This window comes from Dromaius novaehollandiae, chromosome 2 (genome assembly GCF_036370855.1).
Source record: "Dromaius novaehollandiae isolate bDroNov1 chromosome 2, bDroNov1.hap1, whole genome shotgun sequence".
NCBI lineage: Eukaryota > Metazoa > Chordata > Aves > Casuariiformes > Dromaiidae > Dromaius > Dromaius novaehollandiae.
This window is the reverse complement of record NC_088099.1, coordinates 12,146,797-12,168,372: the sequence shown is the minus strand read 5'-3', so window position 1 is coordinate 12,168,372 and position 21,576 is coordinate 12,146,797. Positions and strand designations below refer to the sequence as shown.

The window sequence follows — 21,576 nt, the reverse complement described above, 5'->3', positions numbered from 1 at the left end:
GAGTATTTACAGGCCATGTATTAGGAAATGAATTCTCAGTATATCCTTAGTTTCCATGGTAGCTACAATGAAAGTCTGATTAAACTCACAAAGAGACTTCCATGCTTTCAACTATTAGTTTCCTATATGGCAGCAATTGACAACCTTTCCTCTTTATAATTACTTAGTATACTATTACTATACTTAGCATTGTCTTATCTAGAGTTTTCAGCCACAGTTCATCTTTGATATTGAGTATTGGTGGGTTTGAAAGGCTGTTCTCCCGTAGTATCAACTGCCTCCCTATAACAACCTCACAATTTGTTATGATGCTTCCATTGCACCATTTGTATATAAAGGCATAACCGCCCTTGCTCTCACCACCTCCTGCAAGCCGCTGCTGTCTGCCTGTTCTTACAGCTATTTTCCTTGATACAACCCCAGATGGTGGCCTCCCTGAGACACAGACTTATTTTTGTTTTTACTTATTTGTTAAATGTCTGACTTCAGGGCTGATCCTCTACTGCAATATAAATAATACATAAATATGTATTAAATGTACATAAATAACCTCTTATTAAGGCTCTTTTGGCATTCTAACCTCATTAGCATGGAGCACCAACCTTCTTGATCTTAATAATTTGCCATTCTGTAAGCGAGTCAGTTAAATTTGTGAACTATCCCATAAAAAGCAAGGATGCTAAACCTTCTCAAAGTCCTCAGGCCAGTCCTGTTCCCAATCATATGATCATGTTAACAGGAATTGGTTACTACAGCAAAGGAAGAAAGATTGTTTCCAAAGGCACGATCAGCAGAGGCAGGAATAGCTCTGGGGAGAGGAATCAGATGAAGCAAAAGGAACAAAGAGATGAAATGGATGAATTCAGATCACATCGAGGTACATCTCCCAGCAGTTTTGTTCCCTCGGGGGTAAGCTCCCTGGAGGGGGAGATGGAAGTACCATTACTTCAGATCTTTAAAACTAGACTGGAGGAAGTGCCAGGAATTTTATTAGTTAATCCTGAGTCTCTACAGCAAAAAGTAGGCAGCAGCTTGTTTTTCCATATTGGTGTATTTCTTACACATCAGGTGATTGGGTATCAAAAATGTCCTTTTTTCTCATGGCAGGAAGATAAGCAAAGCAACATATAGAAATGTCGAGGCTTTATAATTATGGGGAAACTGAAGATTCTAGCAAAAATAATAGAAATAATATATTTTATCTGGAACATAGGGAGAAAGATACTTCTTCCATCTTGATTCTAGCAGTGCACAACTATCTACATGCAGTTTAACATCTCGCCTTAAAAAGAACAGGGCGAGTGGTAAATCAGATGCAAGAGAACAATCTGACACATAATTGCAAGATCTGATTTCAGTACCAAAGAAGAGACTGGTTGTTCTTTTGTCTCCTGAGGCATTTGATGCAAGAGGTGAGAGGAACATAGTTTTATAGTGTGGAAATTTTTAATATAGGTAGTGCTTGCTGTGGGAGGAGCACCCTGGTCCGTGATCCATGCAGAAGTGATGGATGGATCCATGATCCATGAGGAGATATCACATTGCCTATGGTGGCATTTGGCATATCTATAGAGCAATGTGGCAGATACTGAACAGAGGAAGCAACTGAGACTTTTTAAGCGCATATAGAAAGAAAAGCTTAACAACCCCTCCACATCAGGGAATACAACTGTAATTTGTTGAATATCTTTTTTTTTTGAAAAAAAGAGATCTGAACAAAAAGGAACAAACTCAATTTCCTGCTAAAAACTGCAAAAGTCTGTGGGAGGACTAAGAATCTGCAGCATGTTGCAGATGTTTCAGTTACACTTAAAAGCCTTCAGGGACACTGTATCTAGCCCAAGTAAAGAGTGGGGCATCCTTACTGAAGGGACATAAGAGGAGGGGTAAGTCAGGGTTATGCTGCATGCCAGACGAGGAGGCACACTTCAGAGGAGTGCTTTTCTAGCAGCTCTAGAGAAACATGAGATACCACAGTATTGCTCCATATGTAGGCCAGGAAATGGCTGAACTTGTTCATCACACAGCGATTGCTCTCTTGCTTCAGGAAAGGAAGACTGATTTCCTTGGAGAGCTCACCTGAGCCTAGAAGGATCTTACATACTGCCTCGCGCCAAGATAAATGGTTAGGACAGGACAGCTTGTCATAGAGGGAGCTGGCCACTTATAAGAAGATATTAAGTGTATGTTTGTGCAAAGAGGAGAGAGAGTATGTTTTCCAAAAAAGACTAGAATAAAAACTCAGAAGATGCTTTTCTTATCCCAGAGCCTATACAAACCAGATTGAAACTCCTGGCCAGGCCCTCCTCCTTCTTGCCAAGTTCTGACTTCAATATAAAACATGCCAAAAGAAATCTTGTGTGTCAGGTCATCAAAAATGTAGGGAATAAATGATTAAAGGACACTGTGAAAAGGGGATCAACGGTCTGAGAAATCTGTAATTAACAATATTTGTCTCTATCTTTTTGGGCTCTAATATTTAACTTTGAATGTGTGTATCCATTCACACTGTCCTATCAGCAGTTAATGCAGTTGTCTCTAACATCTTCTGTTACCCGTTGTCCCTCTTCAGAAGAGGTCGCTCCCTCCCACATCAGTGTCCCTGTAAAATGAGCAATCTCTGTGCGAGTCCTGTGAGTCTCAGCTCAGCGCTGTCTTGCTGGGCTGTGTGTCCACCATTGACCCTCCATCTCCTGCTGGTTGGTTATGGTAGTGGTGTCCCATCGGAGCACCCTGCCAGCACAGGTAGGATACTGCTTTGTTCCTCAGGAAAAGAACAGTGGGCTTGTTTCCTTTTCCATGGACCATCCCATGTGCTGGTGCGTAGAACACACAGCCACTAGGTCATGCTGAGCGTCAAAGCTAGGAGAGACTGTGAAGAGCGGGGATATAACTAGCTGGGGCTGTGCATTAATATATTGTAGTGTTTTGGGTTTTTTTCCCTAAGGCTTTTCAATTAATCAAGGAGTACGTCATTGTGCCAGGTTACAAGATATACCAAATGAAAAACAGTGACCAGGCTAAACAAAGCACCTTCTGGGAAACCCAGACAATTCCTCCTGCTAATAAAGAATTTATCCCCTCAGTAAACAAAAAATTTGCAATACGATGAGAGTTTCTGACTATGGAGTGCTGTGGCCAAATCCATGGGACATTGCTGTGGGATTCAGAGCTTACGGACCCTCATATTCCTGCCAGCTTTAATTTCTATATCTTTTTTCTGAGTCCTCACTTCTTATTTAATAGATCATTAACTTTTTCAGGAGAAACTTTCTCTCTACTATGTGCTCGTTTTTACAGTTCCATTTCCTTTGTATTTAACTTACTGACTTTGCTCCCAAAAGTGTGCTTACCCTTTCTATCCTGTCATAAGAAAGTGAAGAGAGAGAATAAATAAAGAAGAATAAATGATTGAATGCAACAAAGAAAAGGCTGGGGACAGAGCTGGGTTGTCTTAAGTTTGCTAGGTATTACCAGGCAGCCTGTAAGACATACTTGTCAGGTTGAATAAGGAACACCAGATAGACTGCAACAGCACAAGTTAAGCAATTAGCTTTCCCAATCATGTCACTTTATCCTTTCCCGTTTATTGATTCCTTCAGAACAAAAATCACAGATTGAATTTAACATATGGGTTGGCCCATCCAAAACAATGCAGGAAAATAGAAGATAAGGAACTGTACATTGGTTCCTACTATTGTAGATAGACATGGAGATATTTTATTCAATACTTTAGATTGTCTGTTGAGCCTTTCTTGTGAAAAAGCCAGGTGGGAACAGTAAAGATTTTGTTACCTAGACGAGTGCTTTGAAGGGTCAGGACCCCAAATCATTTTATCAGCTGTAACAGTGTAGTTAGAATGTCACAGACTGCTACATAAAAGAACATTTCACCTAAAAGCATTTTCTTTCCACTTAGACCTCGGGCTTTTCAGAAGGCTTGAGTGCAACTACATCAAGGTATATCTGCATTTGAAACTCTATCAGAAGTTTATAGAGGGTTAGAAATTGTAGCGTGTAGCTATGAGGAAAGAGAGAAGAGGGGTTTTCTGTTTTTTTCTTTTTTCTTTTAATGAAATTGCCTGTTTTTTTCTGGGCAAAATCTTCATAGGTGGAGGAATTTTTTAAGGAAAAGTTAACAAGTGATCTGTATTTTAAAGCAATGGTCAGTCACAATTTGATGAATTCAGTTAGCTTGAGCGTGCCAGAGAAGGCTGTGAAGCCACGTCAGACACTTTTGCCAGCCCTGCAAGACAAGGGGCATCACCGCGCTGGAGACGGCTTGAAATTCTGCGGTGAGATTCGCTGCCGATGCTGTGTGTAGTACGCGGGGAGCACCACCTGCTTCGTGCTCATGGGGTGCTGGGGGAGAAACAGCTTCCTGTCCCATGGGAACTCAGATATGTCTGCTCACCCTCATTATATTTTTTTCCCCGTGTGTATCACAGAAGCAATTTCCTTCCTTTAATGAACAAGGAGCTTCCACTTACTGTTCCATAAATTCCCATTACAAGCCTCTGTATATTTTTGCACTGGCCACTGGAGAGAGACTGTTGGCAAGCAGTGGGAGAGAACAGCTGACATACGTACAATATGTCACCTTAGCCAACCTTTCACGAACTAAAGGCAAGAAGCCCTCTTGCTCAGATGGATGAGAAACAGATCACCATGGCCACCCTTCGATGAGAAATGTATCTTTCAGTCTGGGTTTAAATCTTAAACCTACAAAACCATTATCGGATATATTTTGGTTAACATTCCACTATGAAACATCAGCAAAGTTGGCTTGCAGATCAGAAGAGCAAGGGAAAAACAGAGAGAAGAGCAAAGAGTGTGTATGGGAAGCACATATCTATAGCTGATTTTGGTGGGAACAGGGTTACTGAACTGTTTATGTCTTGTTGTGGTTACAGGAGAGGTGTTGGGACCTGTGAGTTCATCTCACGGGTAGCTGTGAAGTGGTGGTCAGGCGTTCCCCCCCAGCTCTGCTGCCCGACCACTTGGGGATGAAGGGGGTGTGAGTGGCTCCAGTGCTGTGTTTGTTAACTTAACATGTCAAACGTTATATGAGACTGTCAAGAGAGGTTGAAGAGCATATTCAAAACCTGTCAGTAGTTACTCATTTAAAAATAAGACCATGCAATCTATAAGGACTGTTATCTCTATTCCCCTATACCTAATCCATCAGCTTTCTTCATAGTTAAGAAACACTTCATTCAGCCAAAAGTTTTATTCTTGGGAGTGAACGTTGTGAAGAGATTTCTCCATCCCAGGTTGACTGCTTCTGCTGGCTTTTTTTCCCCTCCTCCCTAAAAGCCAGTAGGCTCTTGCTGATAGCCCCTGGACTGTCCCCAGCCTTTCCCAGCCCTGTGTCCTACCTCCTTTTGTAGCCTTCTGCCTCGGAGTAAAGCTCCAGAACAGCCAACCTTGCCGGCTGAGCTGGGAGCAGGTGTGAATATTCCTTCTCCCTAATCAGCTTCCCTAGTGATCATTCAGGCTTTCTTATCGTTTCTATTGTTTTAGCTTTCCTGCTTGCTTTTTTTTTTTTTTTCCTACAATCCTGTTTGGTTTATTCCACAGTAACCCAGTACAAATAAACATATTAGGCATGTGCCTTATTAAGAAAACAGTTCAGTTCCTGGACTCCCATGGACTCACTTGAAAATCAAAACCTTGCAAAGTGTTTATTGATTGAGCAGAGGGGGTTACGTTCCCATTGCATCAAAAAAATATCCAAGAATTGGCAAGATAGGATTCAGTGTTCAGCTACCACTAAGGATTTTAATAATGTGTTTCTCTCAGTTGTCTTCCTTTAAAAAACTTTCAAAGAACTTATAGTTACACTTCATCTCCTTCCCAATACTTACAGTTAAAAACAATCCTTATTCCAATAATTCACAAGTAATTTCTTCCATTTTGATCGGCAAAATTTATTCTCTCCAGAACATCGCTGTAGAGTTCAAATAAAAGAAAAAGCTGGAAAAGACCGTTCCCTTACTTTTCATTTTCCATTTTCTATCCTTTGAGTGTAAATCAAGAATTTTTCCTCAGTTTGTTGGATAAGAAACGCAAACTGTTAGTGAGCATGTTCAGTCCTGTGCACGTGAACAGGCTTGGTGCGCAGTGAGCAGGTAGGAATTTCTCTTGGGGACATGCTGGTAGGTAAAGACTTGCGCTGCTTTTTTTCTTAGGGTGATAGTTTTCACATCAAACTTTTCATCAGGTTTTAATTATAAGAAAGAACTTAAGGCTTCTAATTTAAGATAATAATGCCTTGACAGGAGAGAAATTGTTTTCTGATTTGATGTCAGCATTGTAATCTTCCTCTGTTTTGGTCTGTCAGCCTCGCAGCTCTTTTCTGTTTTGAGTATGCTTTTCCGTGCTCTTCTTTTGGCTTTTCTTGCCTTGCTTCCCCTGACATGCACATTCTCTTCAAGATTTAAAACAAAAGCAAAAAGCAACTCACAGAAGCAGCTGGTAACGTTGTTTTTCTTCAACGTACCATCCTTTCGTGCAGTCTTTCCGCTAGGGGTGTTTAAACCCCAAGGGAAGGTAGGGCACCCTGTTCGGCACAAGGCAGTAGGGCTGCTCAGCAAGGTGCACCATCTAATGCTCCTGCTCATCCTCCCCGCTTGTTCCTTACGACAGCTTCTTGCACTGCTGTGGTCCAGCTGACAGCTCTTTAACCAAAATTGCTACTCATTATACTCTCTTCTTTTCTGGTGCCTTTCTTGGAGAACACTGGAAATGGCTTTTCAGGCAAAAAGAGCTGTTTCTTAGAGCTGCCACCATAGGAGTAGGAAATAGGGTACCTGCTACTAACCCAGCCTACAAGGGAGGTCTTAAAACAGATTCACAGCTGCGGAAGGGAGATCAGTCTGGCTTAAAACATCTTCACGATGCTCTTACTTCATGAGTAGGAACAGCTAAATCATGTGCACAACTTGTTGCTGCATTTTGTACAGCTGACTGACGGCAACTGGTTAAAAGGCAGCGTGCAGTTTGCTTTCAGCTGCATGCTGCATATGCCTGGCAACTCCTCCGACCGCAAGTGATTTTTCTTGGATGCCATGTGTTCTGCATACAGTCTCCTCATACGTAGCTCTATGAAGTGTAGAAACACGCAGGCAGATAGTGCAAGGTAGAAAATTAAACACTGACTTATTTCAATGTAATTTCCACGTTTAGCTTTGGTAGCAATTAAAAGATTAGCACAGAACGAAGTGGTTGTCAAAATACTCTCTTAGTTTGTTTTACGCATGATATGTGGCCTTCTTCAAACATGGGAGACAGACTGCTACATAAACACATGAAAGCTTGAAAAGCTCTTTACTGCGGAAGTCCTCATTGTGAAGTGGAAGCTGCCGCCTGCTTCGGAGGCGGTTGGCCTAAGCTGCACACTGGGATGCCCACTGGGATGCTGGAAGCCTGGGCTCACTCTGCTTTTCCTTGCTCAGGCTGACCTTAGTAATACTTCATTTTTCATGAACCAAGCCAAGCGACAGAGGCAAGACTTGGGGATGGGGGACCTGCTGCCTTTTCTGTTGTGACACTTCACACACCACTTTCAAGCAAATCTTCCTAGTCCCTTAGTGTGACTTTTTGTGTGGTTTGTGAGGTTTTGAAACCTCATTCATTTCAAAAATATGCAGTGTTAATACACCATACTTTCATTAAAAACAGTAATTGTTACTGAAGTAACAGCTGTTTGTAAAACATTGTAAAGCAGAAGTTTGCTCTGAGGAAGCAGAGCTCCCGCGCTTCAAATAACGGAGCAGTGTCCTGGGAGCATACTGCTACTCGAAAGACTTGTTTGTAGCTCCAGGACTTTTCACTGTTGCTGCTTTCCGTACAGTGTAGAGAACCTATGCAATCCCTATGCATTCCCATGCATTCATCATGTCATGTGTGTTGTCAGCCTAGCTGGAATACCAGCTAACCTGGCTGCAGATGCACTGAGTACCCAAGCAGCTCTTTTCTGACTGAACACTAGTGTGAAATCTTTCTTTCTTTTTTTCCAGATGTCCACACAGAAGCAGTTCAGGCAGCCCTTGCTAAACATAAAGAAAGAAAAATGGCCGTCCCCATGCCCTCAAAACGACGTTCGTTGGTGGTACAAACGTCAATGGATGCCTACACACCTCCAGGTGAGTATCTGTGTTGTGTCTTTTAGGAAAAAAATTAAAATGATTTCTTGTGCTGCTATGAGCTAATAATGTATCTACATAGGCAGTAATAGAAATGACATTTGAAGCACACTGAGCAAAACATTGAGGTATGTTCAAAGAGCAGAAGAAGGTGAACTGAATGGTTGAAAGTGAACAAGGGCAGTTCCCAAGACTGCTTTGCCCTTGGCAGTGCCTGAACTTGCACTGGTCCTTTTGGTCTTATGAGGACCTAAGTGCAATGGCAAACTTGTCATATTTTATGTGACTCCAGGTTCCTTTCAAGTTTCTGGTTTACCTCCTTAAGACTGTAATGGAACTTTCTCTTTACAATTTTTCCTCTTCAAGGTTTTTTCTGACATTCCTTTTCTAATTTATCTGCTCTTTTACCTACTACAATGTGAAAATATGCCACATCTCATGCATTCTGCTACTCGCCGAATCCTTGGCACAGCAGCTGTGACTGAATTTCTCACTGACAAGTGGGTTCCTTATGACTGAAAAAGCTTTTCACAGACTCTATGAACTGATGTTGGGAAAGTATTTGGGATTTTCTGTAGTATTAATAGGTGGATGGAAATCTTCAAAAGAACTTAAGCCACATTATAAAGGAAGAACTTCATATTATCCATATTTGTTTTTGTAGGAAAAAAAACATGAGCAATGACCTTAGAGCAGGAAAACTCTCCTGATGTGCAGTTAGCAATTGACTTAGTTTCAGGGATTTTGGTAATGCAAACTTTTCTTAATGTGTTTGCCTGCCTTGATGAGTTTTTCTTAATGGCAGTTATCTTTAAATTTGTAATGTGAACATGCTTTATTTCTATTTAAAAAAACCAAAAGCATTGCAAATAACAGGCTGTTTTTAATTATTAGATACTTCTTCTGGTTCAGAAGATGAAGGCTCCGTACAGGGCGATTCCCAGGGAACTCCCACCTCAAGTCAGGGGAGTATAAACATGGAACACTGGATCAGCCAAGCGATCCACGGCTCTACCACGTCGACCACTTCTTCCTCCTCAACACAAAGTGGAGGCAGTGGTGCTGCCCACAGACTAGCTGATGTTATGGCTCAAACGCATATAGGTTAGTCAATCGCCCTTTTGAGTGTTTTCCATTTTAACCTGAACTTGGTCTCTGACATTCAGCTTATGCTGCTGTTTGAAGCTTGGATGTGACCTTTCCTACAAAAGTTTCTCTTGTGCTTTTTATTCTTTGCTTTTATCCCATTTACATATTTTATATGGAGAGAGATGCCTATGTTCTTATTCTGAAAAAAAAAGTAGAAATTAAGAGCTGGGGCAAACTTCTGTTGTGGCAAACAGGGTCTGGGTGCATATGCGTGACTTGCATTACTTTGCACGAAAGAAGACTTCTGTAGGATCCTAGATCTGTAGGATCTGTAGTAGAAAAAATTAGTGCATGCAGCATTTGCAATTGCTTGTGTACAAACTTCCCCTACCTCTGCACCACTTTAATTACATAGTTTGAGTGATTTTTGATAGTTATCTATTAACATTAGGTCCTCTTAAACATTTTTTGCTGCCCTTAATTGAATCTAGAATACTGCGATTTCTGACTATTGCACTCCTTGGGAATTACTATTATATACCTTCAAAAAAGGGAGCTGGTACTATTATTAGCAGCTTGTTTATATCCTTTGGAAAGATCCTAGGTAGTCAAGGCTTTCTGTCCTTTATGGGGCTAAGCTTCATAGACATTAATTATTTCTGAATAGTTTTGCCATTGACACTAGTCAATGACATTAGACATGTCATTGATATTAATCTTCGCTTAAATGAGGCAGCTATTAAATTAGGCATATGGAAAGCAAGGCTTGTTGTCCTCCCTTCATTCTCCAGTAACTGCTGTTTATCAAAGGAGGCTTGGAGAATTACTGTTCCTCTGTCTGATTTGAGTGCATTCTTGCTGGGCCTGTGTATGGAGTTGTCTCGCTGAAAATCTGTATGGGAACAGACAAAGCAACCTTGCTATTGTTCTATTACCCATATCAGATGCAGGTTAATGGAAAAATTTATGCGACTCTTCCTCAACAGATCATTCTTTTTGAAGTATATATGTGTAAAGAGGTACATAAAAGTGTCTTAACTGTTCCTGATTTCATGTGCTGGAGCAGTAGCCCTTATCCCTTCTTCTACTGTCAGCACTGCTTGATGTAACACCTGTATTTTTGGACAAGTAATCCTCTAACCAATGCTCTAGAAGTGCCAAATTGCAGTCAGGAAAAGAATGTGTTGTATTCTTAAAATCATGTTAAATGAATAGCTCAGAACATTGTTTTAGAAAAGCACACACTTCTGAACACATTAATCACTGCATTTGGTTATTTTCTGTGACTTCATCTTGAAATGCTAGAGGAAATTATAGCATAAAGAATTAAATTTATCCAAACTCTGAAAGGTTGCATTACTCACACACCAAGTCTTAATGTGTCTTTAAATATAGCTACTTTATAATGTGACATTTCAGTAATTTTAAATCTGGCACAGTAAGTCTTCTTTTATAATCACTCTGAGTTTGCGGTAAATAATACAGCGTTTATAGAGCTAAATTAAGATGTCAGTGTTTTGAGGAAGAGGAAAAATACTACTTCTTTTTTTCATGTTTTTCTTCTTGCTGTTGTTTTTGACTGGAAAGATCTGTCCTTTGAAGAAAGCAGTTAAGCCTGTCTCAGTGTATACATATCTTTATTTTATTCTGACGATGAGAAACCTTAAATTGTGTTGCAAGGTGGACAACAGTTGTGATGTAGTAACGTAAAGGTCGTACGGATATAAAAACTTAGCAATATCTGCTAATAACTGTAACACATGTTAAAATGTGGATTGTGACTGTGATCATAAGGTTACCATCAGTCTTCGTTGCAGTGAAAAAAGTAAGAGAAGCTGGACAGGTGCTAGCTATAAGGTGTGTTTCTTCATAAGTGAGTTGCTGTCTGATTTCATGTCATAAGAATTTGAAATTAAATGGCTCTTGTTTCTTCTCAATCCAAGGAGGTGGATTTTGCATTTAATTGTATCTAGCAGGTAATAGATGTGAAGTATTCCCATAGATAACCTTGATATTTCAGAGATGAATGTTAAGACAAAGCAGTGTGCCAGTGATCATAGATGAGTAATCCTCTTTGATAGGAGAGAAAGTGAGAGAGAAAAATGATCCTATTCTGTGAATCTCCACTGGAGCTTCTGAGACAATGTGATCTTCAACACAGAGAGTGTGTATTCCCATGCCTTGATGTTCAGCCCAAGGTGGTGGTGTTCTCTAGAGACAGATCAGCCTACAAGAGAGAAGTCATCTGTAAATATGAAGGGCAAACTGTCATATTCTAGAGATGCTAATTCTGCTAAATACAAATTCAAGGGGCAGTAGTAAAGACCTTTAATGATAAAGAACAAAAAAGGCTCAACTTTCATCTCAACTAGAATTTGACTTCCAGAGTTCATCACAGAATCGAAGGGAGATCTTTCCAATTTAAAAACAGTAATGCAGTCCTGAGAAGGAATTTGATGAAAAGTTTTGACTAAAATATATAAAGGGTTCGGCTTTGTGGATCATTTAGATCATTTGAATAAACTATTACATGCTTTTAATGTTATCTTGTTCATTTAATTTAGTGGGGGCTGCTCTGTTGTGGCCAAAGATCTAATATAGGATAGATTTCCTTTAAATATTTATTCTGAAATTTAAGACACTAAAGCATCTGTACTGAACTACAGGAAGAATCTTGAGTTTGACATGGTATGAAAATTGTATTGGATAATTGTCGAACTTAGAGGTCAAGCCAGTGAAATATGTGAAAAATACCTAATGTTCAGGACATGTTTGGGTCAGTACTGTATACATTTCTAAGGTATATGAGTCTTTAAGCTTGCATTTGTCTATATTACATTTTTTGGATATATATGTATATCAAAATCAAGGAGAGAAAGTATATCCGGAAATATATATATCAGAATATATATATCAGTATATCAGAAAATTTGTGGCTAATGATGATCACACAGTGCTTACCTAACCTTGTAAATTTGAATCTATGCAGATTAAAGAGTTAAAAGTCTCACTACAAAATCTTGATCCTGTAGGCATATTTAATGTTGCCTTTATATGCTTCAAATATGTTTCTATTTGAAAATCAAAGGCCTCTTTCTAAATTAAAGGCTACATAGGTTTCTAATAAACATGTGCCATAAGGCATGACTGATGGTTTTCTGACAACCCTAAAATTCCTATGTGTTCTGAGGGGGTATATTAGCTTATGATATGGAAGACTAGTTTATGATACTCTCCATAACTTGGACATTAATACAGAAAAAACCTATTTGATGGAAAAAGGTATGACTTTGGCTTTAAGACCATTTCGCCAACAACAAGAGGAGCCAGCTTGCCAGGGAGAAAAGGCTATGTTTTCTTCAAGTACAGTATTATAGAGATGCAATTTGAATTCCTGGAGACTTTCCAGTTACGTAGTGCTTACATGTGCTTCCGAAACTTCCACTGAAAAGTATTCCTCCACCTCTTCGCTTCTCCTCGAACATGGATCTGTGTCAGTATACACACTCTATACCTACATGAATGTGCTGTGAATTGTCAGTTCTTTCTCACTTTTATAATATGGGGTAAATTATATTACTCCAGTGGCAGAAATGAGGAGAGTCATAACTGGAAACAGCTGTTCAGTCTGTGATCTTCTAATGCAAGAATATTGGAAGAGACGGGAAGAGAGGGTGATGCAAATATGTATGCTTGATGGAGGAAATGCTTTGAAGTCATGCAGCTGTCACAGTTTCTACTTTTTAATCAACAGATGTGTCAGGATCATTATTCGTAACTAAACCTCAAACAGTGCTTCGAGTTACCTGACATGAAGCCCAAGCATCTCTCTACACAATGTGCCCATAGTCAGACCTTGAGTTGACTGTTCTACTTAAATAAAGGCTACGTTTCACAGAACTGCTGTTAACTTTTTCTTTAGACGTCATTCAGACCACGTTTTTGTCTGTAGGACTTTGATTTCACCGGGCCGGACTCTGAGAAGAGAACTGACAGAGGCTTTGCAACTTTAATTGATGAAACCTACAGCTGTAGATATGGCCATGATAAGGCATCTGCTAAGCAGATACTGCAAAGGAATAGGGCAAGACAAATGTTAGTTCTCCTCTTATGCTGGATACGGATTCATCTTAATAGAACTCTAAATAGCAGATCGGCAGCCGGGATGCTAAAACCCAACTCTGTGGCCAGCTTGTGGTGACCACATTGGGAAGAGAGGTTCCTTTTGGATAATTTCAAGTGCCGGGGCTGCTTGTTCAAAAGGAAGCTCTTTTCCAAAAGAGCAGAAGCTCCTTTCCCATTTTATTTCACCTTGCTTGGCACAGGCGTATAGACCTGAAAGGAGAGCATCTCTGCTCTGTGATGCTTTGGATCACGTCTTCTTTCCCATGCATGAAAATAATTTCATCCCAGTGCTAAAACCTGGAAGGAGATACTAAAGGGGAACTAAGGAGAACTAAAATTTGATTTGCTTTGTAAAGTCTGAAAGATGGAAATATTTCACTGGAAAGCTGTAAACAATTGCAGCTAACTTCAAAAATGCTTTCTCATGTTTCTAATAGCTGACTAAGTACAATTATTTTCTTAGTCATGATCTCCTCCCCAATTTGCATAGCAAAACTGCATTATAAGTAAAAGATAAAAAGATAAACATCAGCATTTTTTAATTGACTGAGTTATTGGGTAATTCAATCATTCACTATAAAAAAGCTGCCACTTACCAAGAAAGGCCAAAAATTGTGCTGAGACTAGAATACTTGTCAAATGACAAGATGTCTAAAATGAAGACATTGTAATGTCTATTCTTATGGTGACCATGACTGTAAATATTAAATAACAGCTATAGACATTAGTATCATGTCTTAATTTTTCATTACAATTATCCATCAAATGCTACTTTTAAATGAGAAGTAATCCAAAACAGTCATATAATATAGCCAACTACATCCTGTATGTATAGCCATAAAAATCAATTATCTCTGTTAATGGTGCATGCATTTCGGATTGAATGCACTAGAATTATAGTGCTCAAAAGTTCTTCAGGACTTGTGGAAATTCTTTTTATCCATTTCAGGTGGAATTCGCTGTACAAGTCAGTGTTGTAGTAAAGTTAGAACATCATAATGCATGTAAGAGATTTAATAAAAATGTATCTTGAAAATAGTATTGGAACCAGATTAAATTTTTCCACATTTTTTGCATTTTTAAAGACTCTTATCCTATCATTAAATGGAGCATGTTCCTCCTCACTTCAGTGGCAGCAGTATGAAGACCTGTCTTCTGTTTCTCAGAGGCTGCTGGGGATCGTTAATGTGAATAAATAGAGAAGTTATTATTTGCTTATGGTATTTACCTCCATCTACCCTAGTGCTGTTAAAAACCTGGACAAAAATTCATGAGACAACCTGTAAAAATAGTACAAATACGTAGGTAATATAAATTCAGACTTGAAAACAAACTGTGGTAGCATGCTGAGTTATCAGGGTATGAAAGAGAAAGATTAGTTTTATGGAATTGTTTAGTAGTGATGGCATGAGTCAGACCAAATTGTGTTTGCCTTCGGAAGGCAAGTCTTTGTTATGCGGAAGAATTGAAATAGCTCTGTCTAAAAATAGTAGACAAGTGTCCATGCAGAAAACAATGTTCATGTTTCTTTACATTTTATTTCTTTCCCCTACATTCCAACCCTAATTCCTAATCCCTGCTGTGATTAAATTTTTTTCCTAATATGCAACAAATTTCTTTCGAAACTAAAATTGTCAAATTCAAAATGCAGAGGCTATGAAAGTGATATGCATTGACACTTGCAAGTGATTGACTTAACATGCTGTGTTCTTTTTATTTTGAAATACTGATGCAATAATCTACCAGAAGTGTATTTGTATGGGTCTTTTTCTATCTGAACTTTTCCACAAACTTTAACTTGGTATAAAATTAAATGTTAGTGGAAAACCAACAACCTAGTTGTGTAATTTTTTTAGCCTATTGCTTATATGCTTGCAGATATACAGCCTCTTTTTTCATCAGTGGAAAATTCATATATTAAAACCATGCTGTGCATAATAGTTCTATACATTCATTGTGTGCATGAACGTTAATGCCTGTTTGAGTGATGAAAAAAAATACAAATGGTATCCCTTCCTCTCCCCTTCGCTTTTCTCCCCTGCAACACTAGAGGGACATGGCTAAACCTTTTAACTTATTTTTCACAGAAAATCATTCTGCCCCTCCAGATGTTACCACTTACACCTCAGAACACTCAATACAAGTAGAAAGACCACAAGGATCAACGGCACGGGTGGCACCAAAGTATGGAAATGCTGAACTTATGGAAACTGGTGATGGTATGTCACAGAGCAAAACTGTTTTCTTTTTAAGTATTGTAACCTTTCTAGTGGTTAGTGTATACATCTGCTCTTTGTTTCTTCCAGGCACATTTCACTTATGAACATGTACAAACAAAATTACAGCATCTTTTTAGTTCTAAAATAAACTGGCATACATGAAGCCAACCTGGAGAAATATTTCTTGATCATCAGAGCTGATTCCCTATAGAAATTGTTTAGCAAACGAAAGCAGCAAACCTCTCCAGATCTGCTTTTATCATGCTGTCTGGTTATAGCTAGTCTGTCTTTTCAATGGCAAAGAATGTGACATACTAAGATGGCTACATCCTGAAAAGTAACGTGTGTTGGAAGTTTTATTTTCTGAGTATATTTTTTTTGAAAAACAGTTATTTGTAAACCCTTTCTTATTTAGCGCTCCTCTTTTCTAAAACATATGAAACAGTATTTCAGCAAGGTGTGGAACTGATGACCGAGTGTTTTACATCTAAACTTAACAGCTTCAGCTCTAAAAATCACTTTGTAAAAGTGTTGGAGCCAACCTTCTGGAAGGGTAGGAAGCTGAAATTTTTGCAGTGCAGTGGGAGAAAGCTATTAGTTCAAGAGCAGATGACATGGATGTTGCAGAGGCTTTGTGCTCTACCAGGAAGAAGGAAGGGGGAGGTGTTTGATGGGTTGTATTATAAAATGCCCCATCTCCCATGCCCCTTTTCAGAACGGTGTTTTTCAAAGTGCTGTATGAGCAAGCATACTCCTTTTGGAGATTGCAGGCTAATGACTAGTGTCATGCTGAAATCATGCAAAGATGTGAGCCATGGCTAAGAGGGTGCTGGACAAACGTCCACTGCAGTTTAAAAGGCAAGCCAGAATAAATGATGGGGCAGAACCTATGACCCATCCTCCTTGCTGAGGTTTGCTGGAAGCCCTCCAGTCAGACAGTGTTGGTATGACCAGTAGTTGCAGGGAGAGCCAGTGCCTGTCTTCTCACTGACCATCACCAAAGCCACCCAGAAGAGTTCTCTATGGTTCTCAACATTTACTGTAGGGAGGGGGTTTTTCGCTGTGCTTCTCTCCCCCAGTCTATGTGCTGTTTCCTCTCTTAACTTTGCAAGCTCACTCTGAAATTATGATATTGTTGTTTTTATTTAAACTAGGCATCATTGTTCCTTTTTGCTGAAATGATCTTAATGTCTTAATGTTGAATACTTGAGTCACAGTCACGGTATGGCATGAAACTGTAGTTGTGGTGGCCTTGCAGTCCTAGCCTTTTTCTTACCCCACTTAACGTCTGGTGGCGTTCAGCGTAGCGGTCGACTGATGTCTCCATTGATCCCTGTCCTGCAGGAGTACCAGTGAGCAGCAGAGTGTCAGCAAAGATTCAGCAGCTGGTCAATACTCTAAAACGGCCCAAACGACCACCATTACGAGAGTTCTTTGTAGATGACTTTGAGGAATTGTTAGAAGGTAAAATGACTGTTTTTCAAAAGGTTTTGGGATCTCTTATTACAACTCTGTAAAATGTTTGTTTTCTACACTGACTTTCTAGAACGCTAAGATAGCCCTCCTGCTATTGACAAGTACTGAAAAATACTGATATTTAGTGGGATCTGCTTGTAATGAACGTGGACACAGTGCAGTAGAATCACAAGTCTCTGTTGTTTGCTGCACTTGTGCTTATGCTTGCAGTGAAACTGTATAATTCAGTATAAGAGAGAGTGGAGGAAAGCTTTGCTCCGAGAACATTCAGCTGTGTGTTACAGCCATTTCTTTTGAATATCAGTATGAAAAATATTGTCAGTAAAGGGGCACATTAGATGTTTTACATATCCTTTGATAACAGAGAAACATTGAAAAAATGAATTAAATGTAAAAAAGAAATAAGCATAAAGTCAATAAATGAAAAACTTCTTTTCAAAAGACCAGTGCTTCTTAACCTACCTCAAGGCTTTGACAATTACGATTTTCCACAGTATGGTGATTCAAATAGTCTTCTTAGCAGTTTACAAGAAAGCACTGTAACAGAACATGACTTAAGTGGATGTGTTAATGACTTAGAGTACAGTTTTTCACTGGTTCTACAGTTTATTTTATTACTGCTTTTTTGCTAAGAATACATATTCCCCATCTCTTCTTAGGAAAAAAAAGATTGATTATTTTTAAGATAATCTATGCATGCTGCCTCAGTAGTTTCTTCCTCTGCTTGTAGAGCTGGTGTGAGGATAAGCACATGGATTCCTGAGGTGGTTCAGTTGCTTCATCCCTGTTAGGGTTAAAACTTAATTATTCTATTGTATTTCTCTGTAGCTTCTCAATACCTTCTAACATGTCATTATTTTCAGGATATTTTGCAAAGGTAACTGATTCTCTTGGTTACACAGGTATACACAAGGTATAGAATTTACATGGTAACTGTATATCTTTTCATAATCATAAGTTCAACAGCCAGATCCAAACCAGCCAAAGCCAGAAGGAGCTCAGATGTTGGCCATGCGTGGGGAACAATTAGGTGTGGTTACAAATTGGCCGCCTTCTCTGGAAGCAGCTTTGCAACGATGGGGGACCATCTCACCGAAAGCTCCTTGCCTAACCACTATGGACACTAATGGGAAACCACTGTATATCCTCACTTACGGTAAGCACTCTTCAAACTTCTCATTTTTTTATATAATAGTATATAGTGTGTGGACACCCATATATATAAGTATATATATAGTAAATACACATATATATAGTGAAAAAGCCTTCTAATGTTCTATCTATTCCATTTCTAAGTAGGGTAAAACAGTTCTGAAGCTGGTGGTGTCCAATTGGGAATTTGTGAGATGTGGTGGTATGATTTATTTCATGAAGAGGAAAAGATCTAAGCTGATACTTCCCTGAAATCACAGATTATAAATGAAAACCACCTTTTAAATAGAAATAGTAGGGCAGTTTTTACTGAAGATTAACTTGAAAATCCATTCACCTTGGATATTTCCCAGGCTTTGTTCTGCAAAGGCAAAATCTGGTAAACAAAGCTTCCCGAATAACTTAAAATAGGATTTTTCCCATGTTCTGCTGACATTAGAATTTGAATTACTCTTCCTGGTATTTAGTTGTACAATTAAAAAACATATCCCCTGGCAATAGATTTGCCAGGATACATTTCAATATGGTCTTGCTTTGTTGATATATTTTGGTGTGTACTGCCTGACAGTCTACTGCAACCAGGAAAGGCCAAATGGAGATAAACATAAGGATATCTCTGTCAAATAACTCACATTTAGCTTCTAATTGTGAGATATGCAGGGGACATTTGGGAAATGTTCAAAGGAATTGTTATGGACAAATGTCAAACTTTGAAAACAAGTTAGAACATTTTTTGTATGTTACTGATATGGATATAAAAATGATTTTGCTTTTTTTATTTCTAGCTTCTCATGGACCTAGAGTTTGGTGCAGAGAATATTTTTACATGGTGTAATATAGACATCTTGTCTATATTGTTCTGTGCTGAGTGATCCCTTCCATTTAGGAGTTAGACTGAATGATGGTCCTTGGCTGAAGAGATGTTTGCTGCAAGTTTGGGATTGCAAATATATTTAAAGGCTTTTAAAGCATAACAGAACTCTACTGAAGGTCATGCATAAAACATTTTCCCTTCAGGTACCTAGAGTTAAAAAGTCACTTGAATTAGGGGACAAACATAGTATCCACTGTTGATCAGTGTTTTCTTCCTTAAGGACATTTACTTGGAACTGGGAAAGAATTTTAAAGTTTGCAATTATATCTTTACAGAAGAGCAATTCATATCATCTACTGAAGCTCTAAATAGATTGGACAGGAAAGAAAATGAAGATGTTATTGAGAATCAGACCATTTCTGAATATGGGAATCTGTCCAAGGAGTCTAAGCATATGTCCTGCTTTGCCTGAAGAGCTGAAAAGCTGGACAAATCAACCTGTGGAGCTCATGCACCTAGCTCACCTGGCCTGCTTCTCTTCCTAAGCTAACTCTTTCAGAACCCCTCTTCTAAGTTGAGAAAAATGGGACTAAAACTCATTTTTTCTGTACTACCATTTGGCAGCCCTCTAGGAGGTCATTTTTGCGACTGTTTTTAGTCATTTCCTGAGGTCAGAAAAAAATCAATTTTTTTTTTTACTTTTTGTTTTTGTAGATAAAAGAAATTATAAGCCACAACATTTCATAAGAGATTTAGTGAACTCTTCTCTGCTAGATAGATTTCAAGCTGATAGTCTTCTTCATGAAAAATGTTAATTCATTGTAACAGAACAGTTTTCTTTACTTAAATGGTGACTGCTTTTAAAATATAATTAACATTACAGCCATCTGCCATTTTATTGGTGATTTTATGGATGATTTTGGTATAACTATGCCAGCTGTTGGGTCTGTAATATTTCCTAGTAACTGTTGGCATGGCATTATTAGAAATGAATATCAATAGAAATTAAGTCTTGAACTCAGCAAAGACACTCATAGGCATGAATTTTTATCCCTATGCAGAGTTCCACTCACCCTTGTGGTAGACTACACTTTTGAAAGATGAGCCTGCCGACAGTCCTACCGTATGGTATTAATGTGGCACTTCCGTTCCTTGTGTGCCTTCTATGACCAGATGACAAAAACTTTAAAATGTCGACCCTGGTAACTGCCAGTAGCCTCCGAGGTTGTACCTCACAGTTATTTTCAGGTTCTTTGCAAATTCAAGGAAACATCATTACATGGATTTTTCTTGGGTCATATGTTCATTATTTTGACAAATACTGAATTTTTTAAAAAATAATTCTAAGGTTCTAGAGGTTCATTCCTTGACCTCTTATCTACACAGTCACTTATGTACCTCTCCTTGAATATTTATCCTCTCTTTACTGTTTCTGTTTCTATCTCTTTTTTACCCTGTCATGCCTTTATGAAGATCCTCTTTGTTACTCCTCCAACTTTCCGAGGAAGATCCCGCATGGTGTCTTTTGATCCCTTTTTTTTGCTCTTATGCATCAACATCTCCAATCTCTGTCTCTACATGGATAGATTTACCTGCTTACTCCAGACCTACATCCTTCTTTCAAAACTACATTCTGGGACTGTCTCTGTGACAGATTTGTAGCTGTCAGCTAAATCACATCATAGCTAAGTAAGAGGGCTTATTCCCTTAACACCAAGCATATTTATCTCCTCCTTTCTTGATTGTTGTAGACAATATTACCATTCTGCCTGTCACTCAGGCCATAACTTGACTAAATGACCTGAACGTTTCTTCAGTTTTGTACAGCCATTCTGTGTCTAGACCTTGCAGGTTATTTTGGAGGCAAATCTTTTCAAATGCAGACCTTTCTTCTCATCTACCCAGCTAAATCTCCTCCCATCTCTCACCTTAGTGTTGATTCTTGCAGCATCCTTTTTCTGGGCCTGAAAAATGCAGTTTTGCCTGTTTTATCCACTCAGAATGTGGTTGCTGAACAACTGCTTTTTCTCTTTCATCTGTGTATATCTCTTCACTGACTTTTGACTGTCTGTTTTCTAAAAACTAAATTCTTCTTCATTTTCAAAGCCCTTCACACTCTGTCCTTAGCCCATGTAGTTTCCTCTTCTCCTGCAGGGCCTCAACTTCTATCACAATCTTCTTAATTTTTTCAGACACTTTCATACTCCCCCTTGGTGGCCTTACATGCTGAAAAGGAGCTCTCCAAAAAAGTATCCTTCTCCAAAGCTTTCCTCAAAACTCTTTTGCTGTCCTGCCTAGAGAAATCTGAGAATGGGTTGACTGGTAAGCTAAGGTTCCATATGCCATAGTAGACAGTGGTAGACTGGTATGAAATGACCATCTTGTGTGATACGTGTCTCATTTACTAGAATGAATTTCCCTATATATGTTGCAGTGGCTGATGTGGATATGATACAATTAGAATGGATTTAAATGGCCAGCGCTATAGCTCATGATATGTTGTTGTGCTGTAAAGAGAAGTAGTTTAAAGAGGTTATTCAGTCTCAGAGTGCCG

At 38.9% G+C, this 21,576-nt stretch overlaps 1 protein-coding gene across 11 annotated transcripts in view; it reads left to right on the top strand.

The window, feature by feature from the left end:
* Window positions 1-21,576, top strand: part of DIP2C (disco interacting protein 2 homolog C) — a 328,593-nt gene that overhangs the window by 202,778 nt on the left and 104,239 nt on the right. For all 11 annotated transcript variants that reach the window (XM_064505765.1, XM_064505764.1, XM_064505770.1 and 8 more), the window contains 5 exons: window positions 8,022-8,147; window positions 9,042-9,251; window positions 15,449-15,580; window positions 16,925-17,044; window positions 18,015-18,212. In XM_064505765.1, the coding sequence (XP_064361835.1) occupies window positions 8,022-8,147; window positions 9,042-9,251; window positions 15,449-15,580; window positions 16,925-17,044; window positions 18,015-18,212 (786 nt within the window). The remainder of the gene's footprint in view (window positions 1-8,021; window positions 8,148-9,041; window positions 9,252-15,448; window positions 15,581-16,924; window positions 17,045-18,014; window positions 18,213-21,576) is intronic.